The sequence below is a fragment of the Nipponia nippon genome, unplaced genomic scaffold (genome assembly GCF_047370975.1).
Source record: "Nipponia nippon isolate SJK-2023a ecotype South Korea unplaced genomic scaffold, ASM4737097v1 scaffold_19, whole genome shotgun sequence".
Lineage (NCBI taxonomy): Eukaryota > Metazoa > Chordata > Aves > Pelecaniformes > Threskiornithidae > Nipponia > Nipponia nippon.
This window is the reverse complement of record NW_028262335.1, coordinates 1,700,679-1,726,490: the sequence shown is the minus strand read 5'-3', so window position 1 is coordinate 1,726,490 and position 25,812 is coordinate 1,700,679. Positions and strand designations below refer to the sequence as shown.

The following is a 25,812-nucleotide window of genomic DNA, read 5'->3' as shown; positions in this document are numbered from 1 at the left end:
GACTTTATCCAAGCCGGTTTTTGTTCCCGACGTCTGTCATTTCCAGAGGCGAACGCAGCTCGTACCGCGACCGAGATGTCGTTAAGCCACTCGGGTCCGGACCCTCGGGACATCCCGCTCCCCGTCGTTACGCCAGCCGCTTGACGAGCGCGGGCCGCACGGAGCGGGGCTCCTCCCCACGAATTTATTTCACAGACCGGAGCGCTGTCGGCTATTCTCCTCTTCGCAACGCGGCCCTAATTCTTCGCCGCCTGGCTCTCTCTGCCGCAAGCAGCGGCCGGGCAGCAGGCATTTTCATGGGATCCATCCACGTTCCCTTCTCCCCAAATACAAAAAGAAAAACAAAACAAACAAAAAAAGATGTATTTTAAGCTTTTCCTCAAAGCCAGCGGAAAATGCTAGCCAAGCTTTAACAGGTGCAAGACGTAAACCACGTCGTCGGACTCCGCCGGCTCCCAAGGCGACGATGGGAAAGGCCAGGTATCCGGAGTCCGCTTCCACGTGCTTGGCAGCGGCAGAAATAGAGAAGGAGAAGCAAGAGCTTGCCAAACCCAAGCCGGTAAAAGTCGCAGAAATCCATTGAAACTGCTTTTCAAACACTTAACTACCTCTCTCAATTAAAACAAACAGTTAAAACCCTTCCCATGCACTCCGTTGATCTGATATACAGAAACCAAACAGGAAAAAAAAAAAATAAAAGAAAAGAGATCCTTTGAAACAGAGCTTGCTCTTAAAGTGATGAGGACAACACGCGCGTCTGGGGAGGCTTCCCATTTTTTTTTTTTTTCCTTAAATCCCAGGCTATGAGTACAACAAACGTTATTGCTGGCGCTAGCTTCAACCCAAGTGGCACACACGCAACTCCCTGCACCCGTCCGAGTCCTTTAGAACCCCCTCCCCTCGTCCCCTTTTCCTTTAACAGCGACTTGGGGACAGCCCTTCTCGGTTTGCCGGTCACAGTGGGTGGAGAGGGGAGGTCACAGTGCGTGGGGTTGAAGGTCACAGTGGGCAGAGCAAAGGGGAATCACAGTGCAAATAAACCAGGTAGTTCCCTTTGCTCAAGTCCGTTTGTCCGTCACGGCAGCGCGACCCGTGGCGGCGGACCCTGCCTTCCGCAGCAGCATCGCTCGCCCCGCGTTTATCTGCGTTGTTTGAAGCCTTGTGAGCCATCGGGACCCAGGGGTTGCCTGATCACATTGTTGGGCTGCCTGGTGTCTTCCGGCTGGGAGATCCTCGGCGGCCTGCAAGGAGAAAGGAGATGAGAGGCGAGGGCAACACGGCCGCGTCACGCTGTTCGCCTTCAGTCACCACGCGGTGCTCCCCGGGACGGGGAATGCGACCAAAATCAAACCGGCGCTTCGTTTCTTCCCAAAGAGCAGCCGAGAGCCAGGCTGCAAATAAAAGGGCGAGCACGGTGCCTCCAAGCAACCCGCATTCATTTAAGAGCGCTTATCCTCCACTCTCCCGCCCGCAGGTGGCAGCTCCCTAAAGTCAAAACCTCAGGAAAGACGAGGAAATGTCCCGCCAGGATAACTCTGGTTGTCCGCACTCCTCTCTATACCCCCAGCACGCTCTTCCAAGGGTCTAAGAGAGCCTCTGTGGCCTTATCAGGCACTTGCACTTCCCTTAACTCCCAGAAATCTGAGATTTATGACGCCCTGCTTGCTAACGAAGCACTCCTTTCTCCTTGCCAGCCTCGCTTTACTCTTCAAGGAGCTCGTCCCCCTCCTTCAGATAGGAAGGTGTTTGCAAGGAGCACAGGTGAAGCTGCTGCGGCAGGAAAGGCTGCTCTCACCTATCCAGAATGGGTTCCTCACCTATCCAGAATGGGTTTCTCCTGCTCTTCTTCGGGGCTCGCGCTGCCCAATATTCGTTTCCTGGCTTCCGCGTACTCCGCCTCCCTTTGCGCCAAGGATTTCACGGGGAAGGCCGGTCTGCTGGCGGAGTTGGGATTGCTAAGGACGCCGTTGGTCGTCGGCCTCTTCAAGATGCGGATCTGCGGGGGAGGACCTGCAGGAAGGCTGTCGTCCTGAATCACGATCGGCACTTTAGGAGGAGATTTTGACTTTCTACTGTTTAAAAGAAAAACATTCGGTTGGTACTTGTTTTCTACGGTGAGCGTGTTTTTCGCTCTGCGTGTGAATTCCTCCCAGTCAGATGTCATTCCCGTGATTAAGAGGCAGCCTGTAATAATTAAAGACCTCGTTATATTTGTAACCCTAAACTAGAGCAGCAGGCAGGTTTGCGGGAGATTAGCTCAGAAGGGACAGAAAACCAGTTCCTGCTGCATTCGACACCTTTAAACTCGACCGAAGGAAAGGGAAGCAGACGCTGGGCAACGCTTTTAGCACTTCTATTCGAAGATATCGGTATAAGCACCTTGATTCCATTCCCTGCAAGGACTTTTAGGGCTCCTCTCGCCAGGATACCCGGCCTTCCGCTTCAACCCTGCCATTTCACTCCTCAGAGCCAGCCTTGGCCCCCGTCTCACCATGTGAATATTTTTTATGGTCCCTTCTCTGTGCGGAAGTCCCAGAGAAGTAATATTATGACTCTAAGTGGCCTACTAAGAATCAAAGGGGAAAAAAAACCCCAAAAACAACAACACAAGACTTGTCAGAAGGGATTAGAAATATTTCTGCTAGAAGACGGTAACACACACACGCCCACCCCAACCCAAAGTAAGCAGGAAAAGAAAGTCTTACTGATGCAAGGCACGGCAAGCCAATTTAAGGCCATAAGTTGGGATTACCTGACTCACCCATTTCTTCCTTTGAGTGTCTTTTTCTTAAATGGCTTCCCCATAGCTGTAGCTACATCCAGTCTGGAAGACCCGGCTCTGAAATAAAATCACTCTCAAGAAGCTTTCCGCTACCCCGCTATGGATCGAAAGGGCCATCTAGTGGCACGATTACAGAGATTCCCTATTGCTGAACTCAAACCCAGCGCGCTCTGCTCAGTTTGAAGCTGTTTCCCCACCGTTCCCGCACCCCTGGCCTTCAGATGTCCAACAGCACCTCAGGAAAACAAGGTTTTTTACCGAACCGCGCAGCATCATTACCTTTCCTTCTGCGTGATCTTCAGCTTCTTTTCCAACCGTCTGTCTATTTCCTACGAAAGAAGGAGATAAAAATAAGAACCTGAAGGCTCGTCCTGGAGATCGGAGTTTGAGCCTGTCTGCGCGCACATTTCATCTCGCTCTTCCGTACAGCGATACCATAAAGGGGGCAGAGAGAGCATCTGTCTCCATCTGAGGATGACTTGCAAATCAAGAGGCAGAGAAAAGCAAAACCACCACGTCTATTCTACCGTAGCCGTTAATACACTTACAGCAGGCTGTGGGGTTTGCGTATCACGGTGAGAGGGCAGCTGCGAGGTGCTCATCTTTCATTTTAAGGACTTCGGCCGGCAAGAAAGCTCTATTAAGGGTAAAGAGCCACGGGAATACGCAGCAAGGTATTCCCAGATCCGAGCGGGAACCGGTGCCAAACCTCTCGGGCAGAGAAGCAGCAGCAGCCGGCCGGGACGATCCACATCAGTCCACACGCTTGATTTCAGCAGGGCAACTCAGCCCTGGAGCCTGCAGCCATTCGGACTAGCCGGCAGGTCCGCATTCCTGCTGCTTGCTGCAATAACCCTCCTTCACAAAGAAGTCCCTGCCCTGCCCGACATGCACCCAAGGACTCGCCGGAGCAGAGCCGAGCCTTATTGCGCTTCTCCTTCCCTTTGCAACATAGCTGCCGAGTCATCAATCGGCGGAAAGGCGTATTAATCAGCCCTGAATGCCAACAGAGTGTGGCTTTAAGCATGTCAACTTCTGTCCAAGGCTTGCGTCTACCTTAGCAAAGGTGTTTACGTTTTGCAATCGCAGCAATTATGCAGAGAAACCTTGCTAAATAGAAAAATAAAGGCAGCTTTCAGCCCCAGTCTCTCTTTAGGTCACCTTCCCTAACCTCGCTGATATCTTTAGATTCTCACGACTGCCGATGCTATTAAAAGAGCCTCCGAAACAGCGATGTGTTTTATTTAATCATCAATGAAGAGGGAAAAAAAAACTACCTGAGAGCGTCCTAGTTTCGCCAGCCGATAACTGGCAATACTGAAGGAAATTCCAAGCTTCTGGCAGGACGCAGCTGCTCTACTTTTCAGGCCGGTTTGCTTAACTATGCTGAAAGCTCGCTGCCAGCGGAGCCTACCCTGCTGTCAAAAACCACAGCAGGCACAACCCCGTAAAGAAACTGGTTTGCACGGCAATTCCCCAATGCCCCAGTGAGCAGGGAATGAATGCAAGTCGCTACAAGATGCCAAACCACGGTGTTCGCTCTTGGTCACGCAGCTATACAGGCCGACAGCTCACAGCAGCCGCCATCTAGAAGGGAATAGGTATAAACCATTTTGGCAAGAGAAATGGTGGGTGGGAGGTTGAATTTTCTACCAAACTCTGTACTGGGAGGCGACCGGTGATTTGTAAGGACAAAACCAGCCAGGGGCTTGGCGTGGCATTGAGCTGAAGGCCAGGTCACAGCTAGAGCCTCCTGTGGAAGGCAAACACACCTGCAGTTTCCTTCAGGAGGACTGGGAGGAAAATCCCATCCCAGTGCTGCTCAGGAGGATGGAGAAAATACACATCAGCTGCCTGCAACAACAGAAGAATGGCTGTCCGGGAACAGGCAGCAGGGAAACGGATATCCCAGCAAGGATGGAGATGTTGCAGAGCGGCTGGCAGCAAACAATGAAAGTCCAATTAAGGGGAAGGGGTTAGCTCATCTGCCCGCACCACGTCAGAAGAGGCTATATCCGGCTATAGAAGAGTCTTTAAAACACTTTTTCAAACTCAAATAGTTAACCGCGCCTCCCCAGGGCCTCCTGGAAGCGGTGGACTGGAAGGAAGCTTCCCTAAATATCCCTTATTAAATACTTCAGCGCGTGGGGGAGAGGAACGACAGGAAGACGGGGCGGAGACGGGGTGAAGCGCGCCTAAGAGCATCGCAACTCATTTCACTTTGTGTTCGGCGCCGCGCAGCGACTATGAAGCCAGCTGCGACTCGGAACCACAGTGCTGAACCACTCAAGTGGGGCAGACAAGCTCGACAGCCCACAGCGAGGGCCGTGGGGCACAAAAGCATGACGAGCCACACGGCAGCCACGACGAAGGCTCCATTCTGCTCTCACCTCTCTCCTTTCTGGCAGAGGAGAGATCGCTTTGACAAAAGCCACATTTCTACATTCCTGGTGGCTTTGCAGGCCAGTCCTGGGGCTAAAGTTGCGGTCCATACAAAGGGCTATGAGATCCTGTAATTGCAAAGCGTCAGTTCGACCTCAGCAGCTAAAAAACACTCTGATTAATGCCACTGTCACACCGACTCCGAGCGCTGCTGGATAGCTCTCCACACCCTCACACATACCAGGCTTCCTCCGACTGCATCCTCTGACGTCAGAACCTGCAGCTTCCCCTACCAGGGAAAAAAAAAAAGCCCCAGCTCTTTAATCTGCTCAACGCATACAAGCTTACTCAAAAGAATCCTTCAAACTCTGCCATCCTGACACCCCTCCCCAAACGAGCCCTTCACAGTCTCAGTTTCACTCCTTCCTACTCCTGTGCAGACAACTTGTGCAAAATACTTGATATTTTCACCTCTTATCCCTCCATAATTGCCAGCAGTCGCTAAGCGAACGCGCGCGGTCCTGGTTCGTAAGCCACCCTGGGGAGCTCCTCACCAAGGAGCAAAGAAACGGGCAGCTGAAATATCCTCCAAGTTACAACATCAGCAGCTGTTAGAACCACTATGTACTCTCCAAAACAAGAGGCTTCCTCCACACGTAGAAATCCTGGCAGAATAACATAAAACAATCATCCCCACCAAGTATACACGTATCACTCTCACTCCATCCAAACAACTGTTAGTCTTACATGATCCTCGTAATTCCCGGCGCTGCTGAGGGGATTCCAGCTGCCTCCAGACATTCACTGAACGCCTGGGTAGAAAAAGTTTTACCTTTGCGTTCCAAGTGGATGGCCAGCATAAAAAAAGCAGCTCCTCACGCACACGTCTTGATGTGTTAGAAGTTGTGTTTTCTTTTTAAATGCAGGGATTGACCCCCTCTTTTCTCAGCAAAAGCCACAGCACTGCAAACTCTTGGCGTTTAATACTACTGTGTTTGGAAATTGTAGGTATGGAGGCGTTTGAACGTGAAGAGCATTGCCAATTCAAATGGGCAGCCCTTAATCACTCTGAAAAAACAACCCAAGACGTTAGCAGCCTCACACAGGCAGCAGTTCGTGACGGGGATCACGCTGCACAAATTTACAAGCTTGAGAAGCAGAAACACCTTGACATGGCTTATTCTTAACAAAGAAAAAAAAAAAAAAATCCCTGCCGCTGCTCTCCACAGATCTGCTCATCTCCTGATGTCATTCTGTTTCCACTGCTATGTCACATTGTCACCGAGCCGCGTGGGTAACGAGATAAAATTAGGACCTGACTTACAGGGCAAGTGCCAGAAGCGCTACAACAACCCAAAGGCACGAGCTCGCAGGGGAGGCAATCAGAGTTGGCATTCGAGGACATCACGCTGCACGTACCCAGCAGCTGGGCAGGTCGCACCGTACAAAAACCAGTTATTAATCTTCTTAGGAGGCTCTACTAGCTTTCATTTCCCAAATAAATTTATTTGTATAACCAAAAACTAAGCCTCATTTACACCCCCGTTCAAAACGCCCTCCCCAAAGATTAGTAAAGAATCTCAACAAACTATTTTTAGTGCTATTATGTCTAGATACTAAAAAGTACTCAAACAAACACCTTGAAGAAGACACTGTTCTTTGACATTTAAGCTGCATTTGTAGACAAGGATGTAATGGAAACTAAACTCCAGCCCCATCACAGCCATCCGTCCTACCCTTTAACCCTGAGAAAAATAGCAATGCATAAAAGGATCAATAAAATACCGCTTGGAAAGCGGTTGGACAGGGACGCTAAGACACAAACCTGCTGCTTAGATCCGACACTCCTACGGTCTGTCATCCTAAATAAGAACCCCACCAATACAGCCGATAATTTTGCGATGTTATTGGCGAGTTGGAGACAGATGCTCCCCCCCGACACCCCAGAAACATGCCCTGTAGGAAGGGATGCCCCTAGGGAGGTCGCCTCCTATGGATCACGGTTTCACGCGGGGTCTAGGCACCAGCCCAAGCAAACCCGGTTCTCCGGCACATTGCAAAGCACAGGCAGAGAGGCCCGAGTCAGCCCTAGTTGTCGTCTAAAGAACTTTGTTGGAATAACCATAATGCGTCGCGCACGTATAAAGAACTATCCTGCACATCGTTGCCAGCAAAGACTCTCTAAATAGACTAAATAACAGCAGCTCCAAGCTCTCCAGATACGGGGGAAAGGAATAACAAGATAACCACTAGCTATTTTTTTATTTCGAGTTTAGTGAGTAATCACAACTGAATGTTTGAAGGAAGGCAGAGACTTGGCCTTCCTACAAATCCCTTACGCTAGGAGGCTATTTCCCCCTCTACCTCCAAAATTAGGTTACTTTGCAGAAATCAAGACACCTACCAGCCCCCCTGCCAGAGCACAGGATAGTCACTGATAAAAGAACCTGTGCTCTCCTTGGAATTTGATAACGTTTCAAATATGCAGCTCTAGAAAACCATTAACCACATTCTTTGATGCATTTACTGGAGATTACTCCTGAACACAACCCTTGCTCACTCAAATAACATGTGAGATCAAACCCAGAAAGAGGGTATTTAGTCTAGAGTCGCATCCTCTCACACCAACGCTAAAAACAAAGCCTCACCTGGTTAGTAAAAGCACCATCAGACACTCTGGCATTTTCTAAAGGACAGGAGATAAATTTCAAGGCCTGGCTAATGTTCTCTTCTTTAGGGAAAAAAAAACAGGTTTTAACGTCTGAGGTTACCAAAGCTGTTCACGGGTACCCAGCAACTTACAGCTGCAGATACCCAACTCACCCCTTCACCGAAAACACCATCAAGTAAGAGCAGAAGTAGATAATCCTAAGATATCTCCAAGCTGACTTCTCATGAGCTACCTATTTCTTTCCTCTGAAGATAAATTAATCTTCTCTTAATTACTGGAACATTCCAATTCCTGAGGCTATTGGGAATCAGACTGCTCCATTAATTAATTCTCCAAGTTACTCCGCTTACGTTAAATCCTGGCAGGGGACCGTACCCAAGAAAGCCGCAGATGCTTTTAAGCTGCGCTGGCGTTTACATCTTCCATAGGTAGATAACACTTCTCGGCAGCTAGGATATTGAGAAACAAGACACGAGAGTATTTTTGGGAACAAGCCTGGCAGGCGCCACACGGTATTCCCAGCACGGACATGTTATGGAGCGGGGAAAAGCATTTGGGAGGGCTGCAGCTCCTTCTCCCTCCCCACCCTTCGCACCTCCTGCAGCGGGCAGGTCGCACAGACGCTCCTCCGAGATCCAGATTGGGAATATATTTATACCCCTTATCAATCTAGAAAAAAAAAAAAAAAAAAGAGGCTAAAACTTAGCAAAAGCCCTCTAATTTCCATGTTATTTCGCAAAGGCATCGGTACATCCCTTAATCCAGAGGATCACCCTCACCTTCTGCACCCACGTCCCTGCGCGGGGTCCATCGGCACATCCAGACGCTCATCAAGGTCCGCGAGAGCGGGTACGAAACAGAGACCGCTCCCCGGTGACCCAGGCAGGGCCGCACAGGATTTGCTGCAACATCCCAAACCCGTTCGTTCCCAACCTCCAAGCATCACTTTCCTCATCAAATAAACTACCCCTGCCTAAGCAACGCTGAGCAGTAGGAACAGAAACTTTCATTTCCCAGTTTCAAGATTTTTTTGACCAATTACAAACACCTAAAGCAAACAGTCAGTAAGAGTTTTACTAAAATCATTTTGGTCCGTGAAGTCAAAACCCATCCTTGCAGCCCTGACATCAACAAATCAGCTGTTATCCTCACAGGTTTCCTCCAAGGTAAAGTTCCTGCGTGCCAAAAAACCCGTTAACTCGTCCTCTGATCGCACAAGTAGCTAGCAGAGCGGAGGTCACAGTGGTCACAGCGTTACACTCCCAAATATTTCCCTTTTGACTTCTCTGTACTTTGATCGTATTTAGCAACTCAAAGCAATGCCAGCCAAAAACCTCAATTCAGCCCTTTACAACCAGTGAAGGCGCTGCCTTTGCCGGAGGGCGAAATCCAAGGCGGGCAGCCCTCTGCCACTCGCACGTCGATCAATTTAGAGACGACAGAAACAAGGGGTTTTTTTGCAAACCCCGGGTGAACGGTCCTCACGAAGCGCCGTGACACAAGCAGGTGCCAATCCCCGTCCCCACGCGCAAGGGACAAAGTTTAGTCACCCACACTTGGCTGCTCACATCCTCCCCAAGCGGCTGGTTATCAGATGATCAGGGGGGATTTCTCTCTCTGGTGGCGATCGGTGAAGCAAGGCGCAGTCTAACCGAGGGACCTAGACTCTGGACTGTGGCAGGGTAAGTTTTAAGCACCAGCGAGGCGGCTGTAGGCAGCAGCTGGGAGCCGACTGCCCTGCAGACTGTCCATCAGCAAACTGAAGTGGAAAAAAGACACACCAGGACATTTTTTAAACTATTGTGGGTTGCCAGACAAATATTTTTATCTACACGGGTTCTGACTTGAAATAAGTTACTAATTAAGACAACACTCAAATTCTAGTTAGCGGAGGAATAAGCGATCAGTCCAGCCGAGGAGTGCCAACTCAGGGCTGCGAATTACCTGTGACCCTGGACACGGGGCTTCCACTCCAGTTTTGGATCCCAGCTTCCCACCTGACGTTGAATTGTTAGTTTAAGCAGTTAAATAGACTCGGGTGTCACAAATAGAGTCTCATTTGTGATTTCCCTCTTCCCTAAAGCCAAGCTAGGCCACACGAAAGAAAAACAAGCCAAGCATTAAGTCCTATTAGTGTTTACTAACCCAGACTGGGTCTGTGAAGCCTGGTGCTTCGATCCTTACTCGTAACTGAGAGAACTTGCTCGCCCTTTTTCCACCTGTAACTCACGCACAAGCAAAACCCTCTCTGTTTCACAGAGATTTCGAAGATTTAATTAGCTAGCAATTAGAAAACACCGATCTAGAGGCCCCACGGAGTTCTGCCGCACCAGCACTAACACCGCTGTGCCTGCAGGACTCCTGGGGTAGGCGAAGCTGCCGGAGCAGAGGGCATCTGCTTGGCGTACGGTCGCTCGAGCGGCGGCACCTACCCAGGGAGCTGCTCCTTTTTCCGGCAAGCACTGGGTCATTCTGATGACACAGAAGACTAAAAGACAAACAGAAGCCACGTTAAAGACAAAAAAAAAAAAAAATGCTTGAGGATCTGTTTTACAGCTGCTTGACTGCCCAAAGCAAAGCAGAAGGTCTGTGTCAGGTTTTTGGGGGGTTCCCCTCAACTTATTGAGATTTTAGTGCTGCCTGTTTCGGAAGGCAGATCTGCAAGAGATAAATGAAGTGGCATTATAACTAGGAGGCCACGGCATCTCTGGTCAGCCCAAAACTGCCTCTTGCTGAGAGCTACCTTCTTGAGGATCTAGAGCGGAAGTTCGCAGCCTAACACCAAAAACTACACACACAAAAGAGGCCCAGCACTGAAAATCTGATGTACTTTCTCTCCTAAGGAACACCCTCTGGGTGGAATATTAAAAAATGACATGCCGAGAAGCAGGCAATGTATCTCGGAGGCCCACCATGGATCTCCTGCTACGTCACTGCTGTTTCCTCAGAGATGTGCTAAGGATCTGAAAAATAACAACTCGCGTTTTCGACTGCGTAAAGCATTAGGAGAACAGTACATGTTTAAAGCTGCTCCTCGGCGTCTTTTATGTTTTATTGCATATTCCTCTTGACTACTGACCAAGACTGTCGTGCCTTGCACCTTTACGCTGGGATCTGTCTCGTGCCGCCTCAGACCACGCCAAATAAGATATAGGTGGAGGAAGAAAATAAAGGGAATTCCTTAAGACAAAAAAACAAACAAACAAACCAACCCTGCGATGACAGGACCGGGCCAGCTCATACGCTTTTTCTGCACACGATTTTTCCTCTTGCACCTTCAACAGAAGGCCCATCTCGTCAGGGCAGCCCCCAGGCTCCCCTGCCCGCCAACTGCAGCAGGGTTTTGGGCACGGAGAACAGCAGGTACACCCGAAATCTCTTTCAACTGCTAACCAGTGAGTCGGTCACGTTGCCTGCTCTACAGCGGAGCCTCTTCCTGCCCTCTCTTCCTCTTTTCTCAACCTGCCTACCTCCGGTAACTTTGATTTCTGTAGCAGCGCAGAGAGCCTGCAGTCCCCGACTGCACCAGCATCCATTCGGTCCACAAAAAATGAGGTTGGGCTCTCCTCCGCTCCATACCGCTTTGCTTTTCGCTTCCTGCAGCCACCACCAGCAGCAGAGGGTCTCCTTCCCGCCGGGCAGGGTTTGAAAATGACCTTTCTAAAGCACGACGGATGCCAGAAGGCAGCTCCTGTCTCTTCACTTAACGTAAGAAGAACTCCTGCCGCAGACAGCTCGCTTTTCTTGTGGTTCCAACTGCTTTTGCAGACACCCAAAGCCCCGACAACTGCAAAAGCAGCTGCAAATGTGGCAGCGGCTCCTCAAGAAATCTCTCTGCTCAGTGGCACAAGCACCACCAAGTTTATGAATGCGAATTCTCAGCCGTTTGGACTGGAAAAGGATGTGAGAAAGGACAGGTGACAGAGATTTTTCCTTCTAGGGGCTTTAAAAGAACACCGAAAAGGTACAAGCTGAAAGGACAAAGAGGAAAGACACCGATGGCTGGGATTTGAGCAGCCCTACCATTTTAAACCATTACTCAAGGCCACAGCTATCACCAGCTCCCGAGACACAAGCTATGTCCCTTCATGGAACGATTTAACGAGTGCCGGAATTAACTCTGCCGCCCGGCGCAAGGCTTCCTATGACTGCAGTCTCACGGCATTGGCAAGAGGAGGGTGAGCACTTCGCTTACGCCGCCAGCCTGCCGCTGGCATCTCTCGCCGCTTGGCGAGGGCATTGAATTACCGGCTCTGTTTTGCTCCCCTCTTTCTGGCCAGCCGTAACCCAATCTCCTGACCAGAATCAAATTCTGTCTTCTCACTGAGTCATTGTTACGTAGCTCTTCTGCCCTCTGATCATTAATGACCCCGCTGAATTTATTAAAATAGGAGCTCGTCTGGCAGAGACGGTTTCCTTTCTCTCATCGCGCTGTCGTGAACACCCCGCAGATCACCCGCCCGCGCTCCTGCTAAAATAATGATTTTATTTTATACGAGCAACACGCAGAAGTGCTTCCGAGTCTCTCAGCGTGAGAGACGCGATGAAAACTTCAGCTACTGAGCTGGCTATGAAAAGCAGGCGAGAACTTCAGCTACGACCCTGGAAGCTGCACTAGGCCACGCTACGACTCCCCACGTTTTGTGCTAACGAAGAAGCACGTTCATCTCGAGCGAGGGGGACAAAGGGCTTTTGACGGGAACCCCCGGCTCCCCCGCTACACCCCAGAGACGCAGCCCACCCGCCTCTCCCCAGAGGCCCTGCGAGGGCCAAAGTGACGCCGGGGAGGCACGTTTTATCAGAGCTCCTCAGCAGAGGGAGCGAGCTACCCGCCATCCCCCCCAGCACCTACCGCGTGCTCCCCGCCAGCAGGAGCTTTGTTCCGGGCTGGGCTACGACCCGCCCTGCCCGGCCGCTGCCGCCCTGCCCGCAGCCCCCCAAGGCCGGGGTGGGTGGGGGGGGAGAGGAGTGGGTTTGGACACCAGCAGAAAACGGGGGCGGGCGGACGGGCAGGGAGGGGCTCCCTGCGGCAGCCCCGGCACCGGGGGATGGAGAGAAGGCAAGCAGAAGGGGCTGGGACCGGGCTGCAGCCCCCCACGCCTACCGAGGCCGCGGTCCCTTTAAGAGGCCTAGCAGGCGCTCCGGGCCCGCCGCCCCACCGCCTCCTCAGGCGCCGCCAGCGCCGCTTCCCCCTCTCCCCCGCGCCGCCCCCGGTCCTCCCGCGCCGCCCCGGGCCGCCGCCCTCACCCCGCTGTCGGCCGCCTCCTCCCAGCTCTCGGCGACCTCCTCATCTTCCATTTTAATTCCCCTCCGCCGCCGCCGCCAGCCCGCGCCCCGCGCATGCGCGCGCCGCCCGCCGCCCCCCGCGCGCATGCGCCGCCCCCGCCTACCGGCGCGCGCCCTGCGCGCCTGCGCACCCCGGGGGGGAAGGGGGGGGCGCAGCGGCAGCGCAGGCGCGGTGAGGCGCCGCGCGCGGCCACGTGCGGCGGGGCGGGCGCAGCGCGCCCGCGCCCCCTGGCGGGCGGGAGGACCGGCCAAAGAGAGCGGGTGGGGGGCACACGCGTGTGCGTGTGTGACACTTGCACACTCACGCTTGCACACTCATCCCCTCCCCCCCCTCCCCGGAGCCAGCGCATTGCTCAACAGCACACCCCAAGGCACAGCAGCGCGGGAAAGGCGCCAGCAGCGCCTACGGTTCCGCGCTCAAACAGCTTGGCGTTTTTGGGGCGGTTTTCCTTAATTTAGGGGTTATCAAACAAAGCAGCCGCCCTGTTTTTAGCAAATCTTATCCCTCCTGCAAGCATCGAGGTGTCCGTGTGTCCTTCCATCGCCCACTCCTTTCCTCTAAGCCCTCAACTACTCTTAAACCTCCTAAGGGAGATTCAGCTTCAACTTCAGCTCCGACCTTTAAAAACAGCTGAATTTCCCCCAAATAAACCTAATTTATGGGGTTTATCTCGTTTGTAGCCGGGATATTCACCACACCAATGTATTGCTTTGAGGGATACAAAGGTATCTGGGGTGAGGGCTGCATTTCATTTTGCTTGCTGCAAAATTAAACGCCCCTTCCAGCATCCTAAAAAAAAAAAAAAAATAAATCAAATTCTCGGACAAGGAGTTACAGAAACTGCCCTTAAATCCTTAAATCCTTAAATTTTCCCCCAAACACCCCACCCGAGAGCCGCAGCTTGCCGGCAGATGGCGACCGGCTTCTTAAAAGAAAAAAATAAATACTCCAGCTAAAAAAGATCCTGACATGAACACTGCGGTTTGCCCTGGGCCCCTCTGCAGCCCCCCAAGCCCAAAATCCGGGCAGGGAACCGCTGGGCACTCTCGCAGCCGAGTTTTGGGGGGCTGTTTATCCAAAGCAGAGCCGCTAGCAGGGTTTTGAGGGGCGTAGGGGGGTCGGGGGGGATTTATATCCTGGGATTTCAACTTTTTCGGCACCCCAGAGGGGTGGAAGCCGGCGTCTCCGCTCGCTGGGAGAGGCGCGGGGCTCGCGGGAGCGGTGCGGGTGGGAGGAAAGGGTGCAGCAGCCTCCGGTTGTTCCTACCCATCCTCTGGGATTTTTCCAGAAGGAAACAGGAACCATGTTTTCAAGCAGCCGGTGCCCAGCATTGTTGGCTCGATCCGTAGCCTATTCAGCGTCCCAGCGGCGTTATTCTTGGACGTTTCCCTCCATCCTGCTGGTTTTATCCGTGCTGCCAGAAATCCCATTCCTGGCCACAGCACCCCTTCTTTTAAAGCGAGCATCCCGCAAAGCCACATGGGAGCACCGCGGATCTTTTGGAAACGCGATCTTAACGGTTGTACACGCACACCCGGGTGAATGCTGGGTTACTTACATGCTTATGGACGAATTCCACGTCTCCTTTCAGAAAATCCCAGCTTTCTGCAAGGCGTCTGGGGCATCCAATTCGGCAGGGCGCGCGGCCGGGATGCTGAGCAGCAACCTCTGTGGGAGACGCAGGTCTGCAGAAGAGAGAGAGAGGATAGCAGTACCTTCCTCTGCCCCTTTCCCAGAGGAATAATGTCACCCCACAACTCGGAAGCACGACGGCATGTCAAAACGCGTGCTCAGGCATACGTACCCCCGCGGGGAAGGGCTCTCTCCCTTCCTCAGCGCCGTGGTGAAATGGGCACCCGCCGTCCTTTGGGGATGGGTCCCCTCTATGCTCCCTGCCGGGCCATCCCCGCCTCAGGAGGCAGCCAGGCCTCTGGGGAGAGGCAGGGACACGGTGGGGCTGCAGTGAGTGGCGAGGGAGACCCTGGCCCTGTGGGTACGGAAGGTCGCCGGCCCCCAGCCGTGCCTCCCGGGGGGGGTGACTGAGGAGGGGAGCCCGGGGAAGGGTGAAGCGTGAGGGGAAGGGCGGTGGACGAGGCCTGCGAGGCGGCCGGAGAGGCGAGGGAGCCGCCCTGCCACCTTCTCCTCAGAGCCGACCTCCCCAACATGGCGGCCTCGCCCGCCCGTCTCTTCCAACATGGCGGCGGGGCGGTGCGCGTGCCCCTGGCGAGACCCTCCGAACATGGCGGCGCCCCCCCCGCTACAGAGAGGCCTCAGTGTTAGGGAGAGGGTGGGGGGAATTGACCTTCCCATCATGGCGAACCCGACCCACGTGATCCTCATTCCCCGCCCCCTCTGCCGTCATGTGACGCGGGGGCCGGCCGGCGCTTGCGCAGCGCGCTTTCCGCCGCGGCCGTGAGCGGCGGCGGCGGCGGCGGGGAGGGAAGATGGCGGCGCCGGTTCGAGCCGTCACCCGGGCGACGCGGCGGCAGCGGCCCCGGCGCCTCCAGCCCTGAGGGCCCGGCCCAGCCGCGGCGGGCGGTGGCCAGCGGCAGGTGAGCGGCCCCGCGGTGCGGCTCCCCGGCGCGGGGAAGGACGGGAGGGGCGGTGGGCAGCGCCCCTTCCCCGGGGAGCGGGGCGGCGGCGGGCCCGGCCCGCCAGGCCCCTCAGGGCGGGACAGGCCTCTCCTGGAGGGGACCCCCCTATTTGGGGGCTTGAGCCCCTTTTTTCCCCTGCCTTACCTCTTTTTGGGGCGTCCCCATTGAGGGCAGAGCCCCCCCGGGTGCTGCAGCCCCCCCGAGGGCTCCCGGTCCCGGTGAGGGGGGAGGCCCCTTCCCTGCCCGCCGAGGGCAGCGGCAGCCCCGGGGCGAGGAAGGCGAAAGCAGCCCCGGGGTTTTCCTCAGCGCCTGGGGTGGGCAAAACCTGCATACGCACCCTCCCCAAAACCCCAGGTTTCCCCCCAAAAATCAGTGTTGGCGTCGGGCAGCGCCAAGGCGGAGGCTGGCAGCGCGGGGGGACGGGTGCTGCAGGGTGCTGTGGGTGCCCCGAAGGCTCACGTCTCCTGCGTGTAAAAACAAAGGTGAGGCTCAGTCGTCTGATATTCTCCAAATAACTCCGTGCCAATCCATATCTCGACTCGCATCCACCTTCGTACCTCACGTGCTGCTCACCGTATGTATATATATGTATTTGTTTTGGTCCTGAAAGCATTATATTAAATCAATAGTGGTGCCGAGCTTGGTATTTATCAGCCTGACGGGGTTTGGGGTGTTACTCCTCATTGTCTTCGCTGATAATCTCTTGTCGGTGGTTTGGTAATGGCTTTATTTTCTTTTTTTTTTTTTTTTTTTTTTTTTTGTCACAACGGGGCTGGGCTGAGCAGGCACCGCAGGGGCTCGTCTCGATGCGCGGGTCTCACTCGGGAGGATTATCTCATGCTGCCTGCAAGATGCTGCCCAAACCTCCCTGGGGTGAAGTGTCTTGCTTCAAGCCTGTTTGGGTTTTCAAATCGGGCAGGGCATGTCTTAGGAGCCACGAGTGCAGGAGCAGAGCTCTGGTATCTCGCTCTTAATAACCTAAACTCTAATTAATGCTTGGAGGAAGAACAAAAGACAAGTCGTGCAAACTGAAATGCTTGTCTGCAGTACGGTGAATCGGTTGGTTGCGTGGAGGCTGTGTTCTGTTTGTAAGATAAACCCAGTTGATCGCCGGGGATGTTGTTTGTATTAAAATGGCTTTAATTATCACCGGTGAGACTGGCTCATGCTGTAGATCAGCAGCTGGAAGTCTTCCCCTTTACTAAAGGGGACAGGAGTCAAAATAAATTACATTTGAGATGCCGCTGACCTAAATTTGTAACCTGGGTGTAACGATGTCTTTACCCACCCTACCCTTCAAGAGCCCAACGCCTGAATCGATCGCTGCCTTGCAGGTGGCCTCGTGAAGCCCCGAATCAGTGATGATGCTGCAGTGTCCTAACGAACGGCTTTATATCGCAACGCAGCGGTCGCAGCCCGGGCTTGGCCCTCCTAGAGAGCCAAATCTCTTGAGCTGGATCTTAATTAAAGAGTTAAGAAAGACTTGATGTTATTTCCATAGCCCTGCGTGTTCCCACCACCATCTCCTTCCTTTTCCTTCCGCTGATGCCAGAGAAAGGCCGAATACCGGTGGCTTTCCCTTAGGTTGTGTCCCTCGGATTTCCCTGGGTCGGTCTTTCCCTGGTGTCAGAACTGGGAGGGAAGAGAGGCAAGATCCCGGGCGGGACCATGGGCTGTTCCCAAGGCAGGATGATCCTTCTCTTGCAGAGGGAGAAATTACAGTTTTTACTGCATCGGGTCCAGTCCTGTTCACTTGGGCTTTTGTGTCCGCATGCTTCTAGCAGAAGCAGAATCGCATCCAGCGGTTGTTTTCGCATAGCGAAGATGTTTGTGCGTGTTTTTCCTGCTGTGTTACCTGGTATTTTAACTGACGGGTGACCCCGCCCAAGCAGCATTTTTTCTACGGTGGGAAGTGAAACGCTCGGGTTTGAAAGGCACTGTACGGTTTTAATATCGCAGAGGTTTACAAACCCGCTCTGGTTTACTCTCGTGGACTCTTAAAGGCCGTATGTGTAATTTTAAATTTTATTTTGAGTTTACTACAGCCTTTAGTTTCTGGGACTCAAATTTTCTCTGTGTTTGGCTGTCGAAGAAGCCCTAGAAGAAATCTCGCCTGCAGAACGAGTGTTGTTGTCCTGCCTGTGGTTGGTATAAAGATCGGGATGGTTTATCGCCGCTGTTGAATGTGTGTTACCTTTGACTTGGGGATTTCAAGCCACTGGTATTGCCTGCTGCGCCGTCAGGCGGCTTCTGGAGGGGCTTGTTTCTTCCCAGGGATATCGAGGATGTGCTCAACCCTCCTGTCCTTAGTATCAGGAAATTTAGTGTATATAATCTTCATGTTTAACAGGAGCGATACCAGCTGTAGCTTTGGAGTGGGAGGGTGGGGATGGTCTGTTCTCCGTGCATTCCCGGCACACGACTGAGTTGTAAAAGTCTGTTTTCAGGGCTTCGAAGAGGCGGTGGGTTTCGGCGCAGCCTGCTTCGCCTGCTGCCGATTCCAGCCACTTCCACAGGATGTGAGCGGGTGCTGCTGGAAAAGGCTTCCCACTTTCTGTGTAAACAGAGCTGCGCCTCTGAGGGAAGTTATTTTTCCCTGTGTATTTAGTCATGGCAGGCTTTGCTGTAAAACATTGATTCAGGCTTTGTCCTAACAAATTTTCTTAAAGTTGAACGTAAATAAGCTTCAAGCCCTTGGCTGTTGAAATGCAGCATCGCGTGGGGGTGTCTGCGAGGGCTTATAAAAGGTGTTGGAGCCAGAGCTAGGCTCAGATTTGGTCCAAATCTAGATAAAAGCCTGTGAAAAGAGGACTCTGGTGGCTCTGATGCTGTGCTCGATGGGTGTTTCTCCAGGTAAGAGCTCCTTTCGGAGGGCGTTTTCTGACCTGAGTGGGACCGTCTGCAGTTGGTGACATCCCCCAGAGATGCATCAAGGTATCTGGGCTGTGCTGCCATTAACAGCTAAAGCAGCTTTTTGATGTAGTTTAGAAATTCAGGTCAAAATCCCTTTTAAACTCGCTTGTGTCTTAGATTAAAGGAGAGTGGGGTGACACATCCGCATTGAAAATTGTGGCTAGCATTGAGCAAGATGCAGAAAACGTGGAACTTGCCTTCAGGAGCTTGCTATTTCAAGAGCTGCAAATGTTCTCCTAGAGCTTTGGTTAATTCGCATCAGAGCGTGCTGTGGACTGTATTTGCTTCCCCATTTCTATGGCAATTTTTAAAGTATTTATCTTTGCTAGCTGAACACACCTACTGAAACATCTGTGACATAAAATGTTCATTCCCCCCCCCCTACTTAATATAGTTCAGGCAACAGTCATTTGCAGCTCGAACACACTGTATCTCTTCATATGTTTCAGACTTATTTTGAAATACTTGTCTGGCTTATTCTGTTCCGTGCTTGTGCAAATTTTGTAATAATGTGGGCTTTTGAAGGCTTAAGGTAAGTTGGTAGAGTTACTTGAATTTATTTGGGGCTTCTCGTTAGGGTGATATTGACGTGCTGTGGTAACGCTCCCTTCCGCCGCTGCTCTTGTCAAACCTCAGATCAGTGGTGACGGCCCCATCGGCACGTTGAGATGTGTTTAGGGACGGCCCAGGTCTCCACAGCGAGTTGTGTTTGGTGAAAAGCTGCTTTTATTTGAGTTGGTTGTGAAGGGACGATGTTAGGAGGTGTCCTGCTGCCGGGCTGCCTCGTACTAGAGGTGTAAAAGCAAGAGGCTGTCGCTGAATGCTGTGAGTCATTACCAAAAATACACTATAACCTTAGCAAAATCTGAATTTTGTGATATAAGTTCTGCCTAAGCAAAGCTCCCTGTGAAGCTGCAGAATTTATTGCTCTTGCTGTTACTGACTCTACGGTCTGTCAGCAAGTGACACATTTCAGCAGGCAAAAGATCATCTCTGGTTTGCTGAGTGATTTTGGATTTTCTGGCTAAAAAGCAGCTCTTGAATGTAAAAATCTTACTGTTAAGTTGGGTGACTGCGGGAAGAAACTCTCCATCCCGAAACTTTTTACACTGGGGAATCTGATACGTATTAATCGTTACGACTGGCTTTTTATTACGCTGGAGAGCCTGCGATGATACGAGTGATTTATCTGCACTTTAGCCAAGGATCACGAACCCCTTAGGTGCAGTTATCCTCGCGGTGAGCTTCCAGGGGAGGGGGCTGAGCGTGTGCGGGGTATCAAGCCTATTAAAAGAGCATAATTCTGCAAAAGTCAAATGTTTTCAGTGAATCTCTGTTTTTTCTTGTCGCTGGTGTCGGATGCACATCAGATCCCTTTGCCAGCATGCGAAGGCGCCTGCAAAGCAAGTAGCAGCTACTTCTGTACCATTGTTGTCCTATCCATTCTGCAATTATTTAGTTCAATTCCTCCGTCGAGCAGCCACCTTTAATCTGTCCTGTTGAATACATGCTCTTCCTGCATTTGTTTTTAGGCTGGCTGTTTTCTTTCTCCGTCGCAGCTGCTGCTGGGGACTCCTGCAAACCTCCTGCACCTTCAGGTTTCGGAGCAGCGGCGACCCGTTCTGCAGACACGGACGCGCGTTGCGGCTCGGGAGGGGACACGTGGGACGCTTTAGCGTGCTCTGAACCCGAGCCTTGGATGCTGTGAAATCCCGGGGTTTCGCAATACGTGGTTTGCCCCGCTCTCGTGCTCGGTAGGGTGCCAGGCTGTGCTTCTCAGTTAGAAAGGGGCGCCTGCCGGGGTGGCAGGAGTGCTCTCGTTTGGGATGTTAACGAAGGGAGATCTTGAGCTGCTGGGGGAAGATGAGTTTTTGATGAAGAGGTAGGGATGAATTTAAAATTAGCACAATTTCCCTGAATTTTTATTTGCTTATTAACAAAATGTGGATTTGACTTCTATTTTTTTGTCTTCTCTTTTTTAGTATTTAATACCTAGTATTTCTAAGCCTCACTAAACAACTAGACTTGAGATACGGCATATGGGATAGAAGGATAACCCTTGCTTTTCTCAGTGGCAACGCACCCCTGACTTGCGGTGCTTTTGCTTCTCATTTTGCATTGCCTTTTTCATTCACTAAAAAAAACCAATTCCACTAAAAAGGAAGGCAAATTCTCAAAATGTGTGGAAACAACAGCAAATCCTCATCCAGCCTGCTGGGTGGGTCAAACTCTAGCTCTCATGAAATCTATTTTAAATTGAATTGCTGGGTTGTATTTTCCTGTAGGTGGCTCAGTTGCTTGCGGGGTCTGCTTGGTGGCATTGCCGGTGCCGTTTGCAGCCCCTCACGCCGAGGTGCGTGGGTCTTCCCTGTGGCTTTAGCCCTATTTCTTTGTCCTTTACAGCCTTAGTGGCGGAGGGGACGCAGAGCAGCCCTTCCTGTTTTATAATAACAGGGTTGCAATCGCCACCACGCTGCGGGCTGTTTTGCACACTTGTGTCGCCAAAGAGGAAAATATTTATCCTTCCCATCTGCTTTACCTGCTGAAGGACTTAAAGGAATCCTCTGTTGCTCCCTTTCAATGACACCGCTGTTTGCAGGGAGATGGTTGGGATTTTTTCCCACACCAAGATGCTGGTTTATGGGAGAAATGTGTTTAGCAGAAGCTTTAGCGCAGGGCGAAGAGCTCTCCCAGTGCTCGCTGCCAACACCATATTGACAGTGAATAAAAGAGACGCTGTCTAGACTGCCAGTCACCGAGCTAACGACAGCTCCGCAGGATTTTGAGCGAGGAGAAGACACGCTTGCCTCAAAGTCAGTCCAGCCTTGCAGCTGCCGTTTGCCTCTTTGCCGGGCTCTGGCGATGCCCTTCGACACATGCGTCTCGTGCTTGTGGACCCTTAGGCACCGTTCTTCTCTCCGTCCATGTTGCACAGGGCGACGAGGGGGTACGTAGTCTTATATTTGCGGAGAATGATGGGTGTTTGCCCTTCTTGGCTAATATCTCCCGCTAAAAAACCCCAGCGATGAATTCGGGCACATTCTGAATTTACACACTCGAGCTCTCTGTACGGGTGTCGAGGCAAGTGCTTAAGCTCTGTGCTTGCTTTTCATAAATCTTACTCTTTTCCATCACTCTCTTATGTCTTCATTAGCGTATCTTTGTTTCCAGCTTGCCCGTCAAAAATAAAACAGAGCTCTTAGCGTTATCTGCATATTCATCTTAACTCGAGAGAGGCGGTGGCCTAATTTCTTCAGCGCAGGTCAGGGAGCCAGAAACCTCCGGTATTGTAATCCCAGTGCTGTCGAGGGCTTGCTTGACCTTGGCTTCTTGGTGCTTTTGTTCCTTTACCTATAAAATGGGGTTAATTACTGCTGCCGTGCTTATGAGCCAGGCACGGGGAGACCCGCCGGTGCTGCGCTTTTGCAAGGTGTGAAGGTGTTTAAGGTTGCGTTGGGCAGGTACAGTGCCATGTGGCCAGAGGGTTTTCTGGCTGGGTGTGTATCTATCAATATAAACTCCTTCTTTTTCCACCACTGAGAGAGAGAAAATATTTTCTATATTGTTGCAGTCACTGTTTAGCAAACAGATCTGCCTTTAAATTCTCTTTCGTGTGATCCAGCCCTGCTCCTGGGCAATATTTGCTAGATGGTTAACTCCGTAGTTGGCAGCTTTCATCAAAGGCTTTGCACCGGGAATTATGCGAACTGGTTTGGAGGTGGCATACAAATTTATTTGATGTGATTAGACCAGTGGACATCGCAAAAACACGCTTTTATTGCGTTAGACATACAGTACGTGTTATGGCCGAGCAGCTCATCTGCTGGGAGTTGAGATCGGGAGGAGAGCATCACTGCTGGTAATGTCCGTGTCGAGATGGTATCAGATATCTTGGTACCCTGCTTGCTAACAAAGATAAAAACATTGCATCAGCGAACTGCTGCGAAGTCAGCAGTCTGTCTGAAAGCTGTGGATATCGATTTAAATTAAACCTTGGCTACCAAGCCTACACTAATACATGGCTTTTTCCAGCGCATCCTTTTTTTGGCCTGAAAGTCAGTACCCTTGAGCTCGTCTTCGCTTCAAATGAAATGTCTCACGGCTGCTCATGACTTGTATTTCTTAGTCAGCAGAGGAACACTGAGGTTTGTGAATCTAGACTGCAAAATAACTTTGCTCTATCGCAAACATTAAATTCTTCCCCACCTCTCCTCCTTCACGTGCGTGTGCTAAGCCAAAGACCACGTCGCGGGGGGGCAGCCGAGGCTTGAACGTGAGCGCTTGCGTGACGAGTTGCTCCGCTGGTAAACCCTGACCTTGACCTAGTGTTTGCTTAACTTAATTTTCCTGGGCACTGAAACTTCATTCTTCGTTCCCACAGTGAAACATTAAGCCTGAATTTTGCAGCAATGTTAGAAACCTAAATCTCGACTGGTTGTCCTGCTGCTTAAAGCCCCAGGAGATTGCCCGATGTCCATGGACAGCCGTGCAGCCTGGGCACTAGCGCTGATTACTGAAGTCTCTTGAAGTGCTGGTAGTTTCTGGAAGACGGTGCGTGGAGCAGTGCGTGTCTGTATCTCGAGGGGCTTTTGCCAGGGTTAGTATTTTGGAAACGAGGTTTATGTAGTTTGCTTTCCCTCTCACGCCAATTCCTGATCCTGTTGCCCCTTTCTGCCTGATTCAACGAAAGGATAAAGGTCTCAAAGATCCTGAGTTCCCCCAAGTTTCATAGGATAGGAAGGGGAGAGGAGAGACTCTGCCGGAGGCAAGAAAGCTCCAGATCCTGGAGACCAGAGGAGCTGCCTGGGAGGAAGAAGGTCCGATCCCCCTGTGCGATTGCAGCAGGCAGCGGCAGCTCACCCGCGAGCGATGCATCGGTAGGAAATGACATTTTGCTGCTTTCCGAGCTGCCTGTTTTGCTGGCTGAGCTGGAGGAGGTGGATGCGATCCAGGGCTTTCCCGGCCAAGGAAGTCGTGCGCCGGGTCGGACTCTGACACTTGCCGCGGGCTGCTTTCCTTGGGCAGTGTTTGCTTGACACGTGGGCACCTCGGGGACTGCGGTTTCCTCCGTGTGGGCAGCAGTTTAGTGGGAATTGTGCTGGGAGCAGCTGTTTGGATTCATCGGGTTACACTCTGCAAAGGAAAGTGTTTATTAAAAAAAAAAAAAAAAAAATCCCAACCACACTGAATAAGCATCGAATGCAGTCTGTTAAAAAATCAGGAATGAAGTCACCCGACATGTTTGGGTACCTCCTACATTTGTTAGCAAACCCTTCTCTAAGATATTTCCATGCTTTACATGTAATTATTTTGCCTGAGCGGGTTTTCTGGGCTGTTTGGACATAGAAACGGGCATTGGGCTGTATGGAAGTGTAAATACAGAAACGATGTTTCCGAGTTGTGTTTTCAGGCTTATTTTTTCATATAGTCAAAACTAGACTGGTTTTTAGATCAGTAGCTTGTGTTTTCCTCGTGGTTCAATTGTAAATTTGCCTTCATTTACCTGAAACCTTTATACAGATTAACCAATTTTAGTGGCTTTGGTAGGTTTAAGAGATGTCCGTCGAAACTAAGGAGCGCTGTGTCATTTTCACAGGCTGTCCTCAAAATAATTAATTTAACTGCAGCTTTCCAACCGCTGCCCATGAGCTCCAGACCTGCCGCGCTCTCTTAACGAAGGAGGGAGGTGACAGTTATTTCCAGGATCTGCCGTCCTGGGTTCGCTTGGCGTTATTGAGCAGGAGTTCTTGCTGATGGATTGTTGCAGGCAGGTTTGGATAGGTACCCAAAATCACATCAGATGTGTTTATCCAGACAGCCGCTGTGTGAACTGTTTATCCTCAGACAGCGTCCGTTACATCTGCACGCTTTCCTGTAAAATCCTCTATTTTCAAGTCTCAAAGCCTTTTATTTGCTTGTTTAGGGATCATTCTCCTTTTCTGGCTAGCATGCAGTTTTGCCTTCATTTTGAAATGAATCGTGATTATTTGTTTTGCTAGAAAAAGTTCAGGCAAGAATAATTTTAATTAGCAGCTTGCAGGGAGCCGGCAGAGGGAGTGTGTGAGCCCGAAATACTGCTTATTTATATCCCTACAAAATTTAGGGTGATTTCAGTAGAGGGGATGGATCGCAAGAGCAGCCCTACGTACAGTCCAGCCAGTTATTGCACCCGAGCAGAACAGTTTGCAAAGTGTTTGGGTCTGAATTACTGGAATGACCCTGTCTGCACTTGGAAAACCCCAGCCAGGGTTGATATTCAGACTTCCTAATTTTTGGCTTGGTTGGAGGGATGCGACATCGTTGATTACTGATATTTTGGAATGGGAGGCATGCACGTGGAGGCTTGAATTTTTATCAGTGAAACCCAAAGAGCATGGTGCCCCATGTATAGACGCCTGGCCCACCCAGATCACCTTTTTAACCTAAAGATACATGTATTTAATGCCCAGTGTGATTGCACCGGGGGCCCGCTGGTCAACAGCATGCGTGTGAGCTCAAGCAGTACCTAAATAAGTGATATAACAGCTTTTTTTTGTGCTGCTAGTGCTTGTCAAGCCAGATTTCAACAGGTTTTAAACAACTTTTAAGGGTAATAACACTGTCAAAAGAAACTAGAAAGTCTCCAAATCCCATTTCCTATGGATGCGTTTGGGGGGTTTTGTTGGATGTTGGAGATCTCTGCTTGTTTAGTGGTGTTCTGCAGGGATATCTGCAGACGGCCTTGGTGCCTTCGCTTTTTGGTCTGGTTCTTGATTTGTTAATATTTTATTAAGCTTTTAGGCCGGTTCTGAGGTTTTGTCCTGTTTATTCCATCAGCAAATTCGAATGACAGATTTTGCTGCGTACACCTGAAGCGTGGTGTCATTAAACTGCTGTTTCCTCTCGTTCTCGTGAACCGTACTCTAATGACAAGTGTACAAAACATGTGCTGCCTAGCTTTGTATTCCTATCATAAATCCAGAATAAAGCTCAATTTCTCTTTCTCATTTTCAGTGCTCTAATTTTGTAGGAAGATCGATTAGGCAGAATTTTTTTTTTTAGGTTGCTGTGCTGTTTGCACAATAAATCTTGCTGCGTAATGTTATATTACTACTTTTTTTTCTGAAAGCTTAGAATAAAAATGAGCAGGAATCTGGAATAGCTGAGGGTCAGCTCATCATCAGGGTGGGAGGGATTTCTGCTA

The 25,812-nt window shown here is 51.2% G+C and overlaps 2 protein-coding genes and 1 long non-coding RNA gene across 8 annotated transcripts in view; 1 reads left to right on the top strand and 2 right to left on the bottom strand.

Annotated features, from left to right (window-relative positions):
* Positions 1 to 346: 346 nt before the first annotated feature.
* Positions 347 to 13,197, bottom strand: SZRD1 (SUZ RNA binding domain containing 1). 6 transcript variants are annotated; one of them, XM_087755125.1, is made up of 5 exons: positions 13,083 to 13,197; positions 3,062 to 3,111; positions 2,762 to 2,839; positions 1,818 to 2,072; positions 347 to 1,241 (listed from the first exon to the last, which is right to left on the bottom strand). In XM_087755125.1, exons 1-5 carry the CDS (start codon positions 13,131 to 13,133, stop codon positions 1,139 to 1,141), a joined length of 537 nt encoding a protein of 178 aa, XP_087611251.1. In that variant the 5' UTR covers positions 13,134 to 13,197; the 3' UTR covers positions 347 to 1,138. The 6 variants fall into 6 exon arrangements, with proteins under 6 accessions (XP_087611251.1, XP_087611252.1, XP_087611254.1 ...); XM_087755126.1 differs by lacking the exon at positions 13,083 to 13,197 and adding an exon at positions 3,331 to 5,963; XM_087755128.1 differs by lacking the exon at positions 2,762 to 2,839 and having other exon boundaries at positions 1,818 to 2,069; positions 13,083 to 13,196.
* A 370-nt stretch (positions 13,198 to 13,567) lies between these two features.
* LOC148056008 (uncharacterized) lies at positions 13,568 to 15,436 on the bottom strand. Its single transcript, XR_015704204.1, has 3 exons — positions 14,927 to 15,436; positions 14,681 to 14,807; positions 13,568 to 13,911 (listed from the first exon to the last, which is right to left on the bottom strand). It is a non-coding gene; the product is annotated as an uncharacterized LOC148056008 (long non-coding RNA).
* Positions 15,437 to 15,515: 79 nt separating this feature from the next.
* FBXO42 (F-box protein 42) overlaps positions 15,516 to 25,812 on the top strand; it is a 48,596-nt gene continuing 38,299 nt past the window's right edge. The window contains exon 1 of the mRNA XM_087755169.1: positions 15,516 to 15,674. The gene's annotated coding sequence lies outside the window, so the exon portion shown is untranslated. The remainder of the gene's footprint in view (positions 15,675 to 25,812) is intronic.

Coding starts and splice junctions, on each gene's coding strand:
- SZRD1 (XM_087755126.1), bottom strand. CDS start 3,384: ATGAGCACCTCGCAGCTGCCCTCTCACCGTGATACGCAAACCCCACAG. Junction 3,112..3,330: donor CGCAAACCCCACAGCCTGCT/GTAAGTGTATTA, acceptor CTTCTTTCGTAG/GAAATAGACAGACGGTTGGA. Junction 2,840..3,061: donor AAGATCACGCAGAAGGAAAG/GTAATGATGCTG, acceptor ATTTTATTTCAG/AGCCGGGTCTTCCAGACTGG.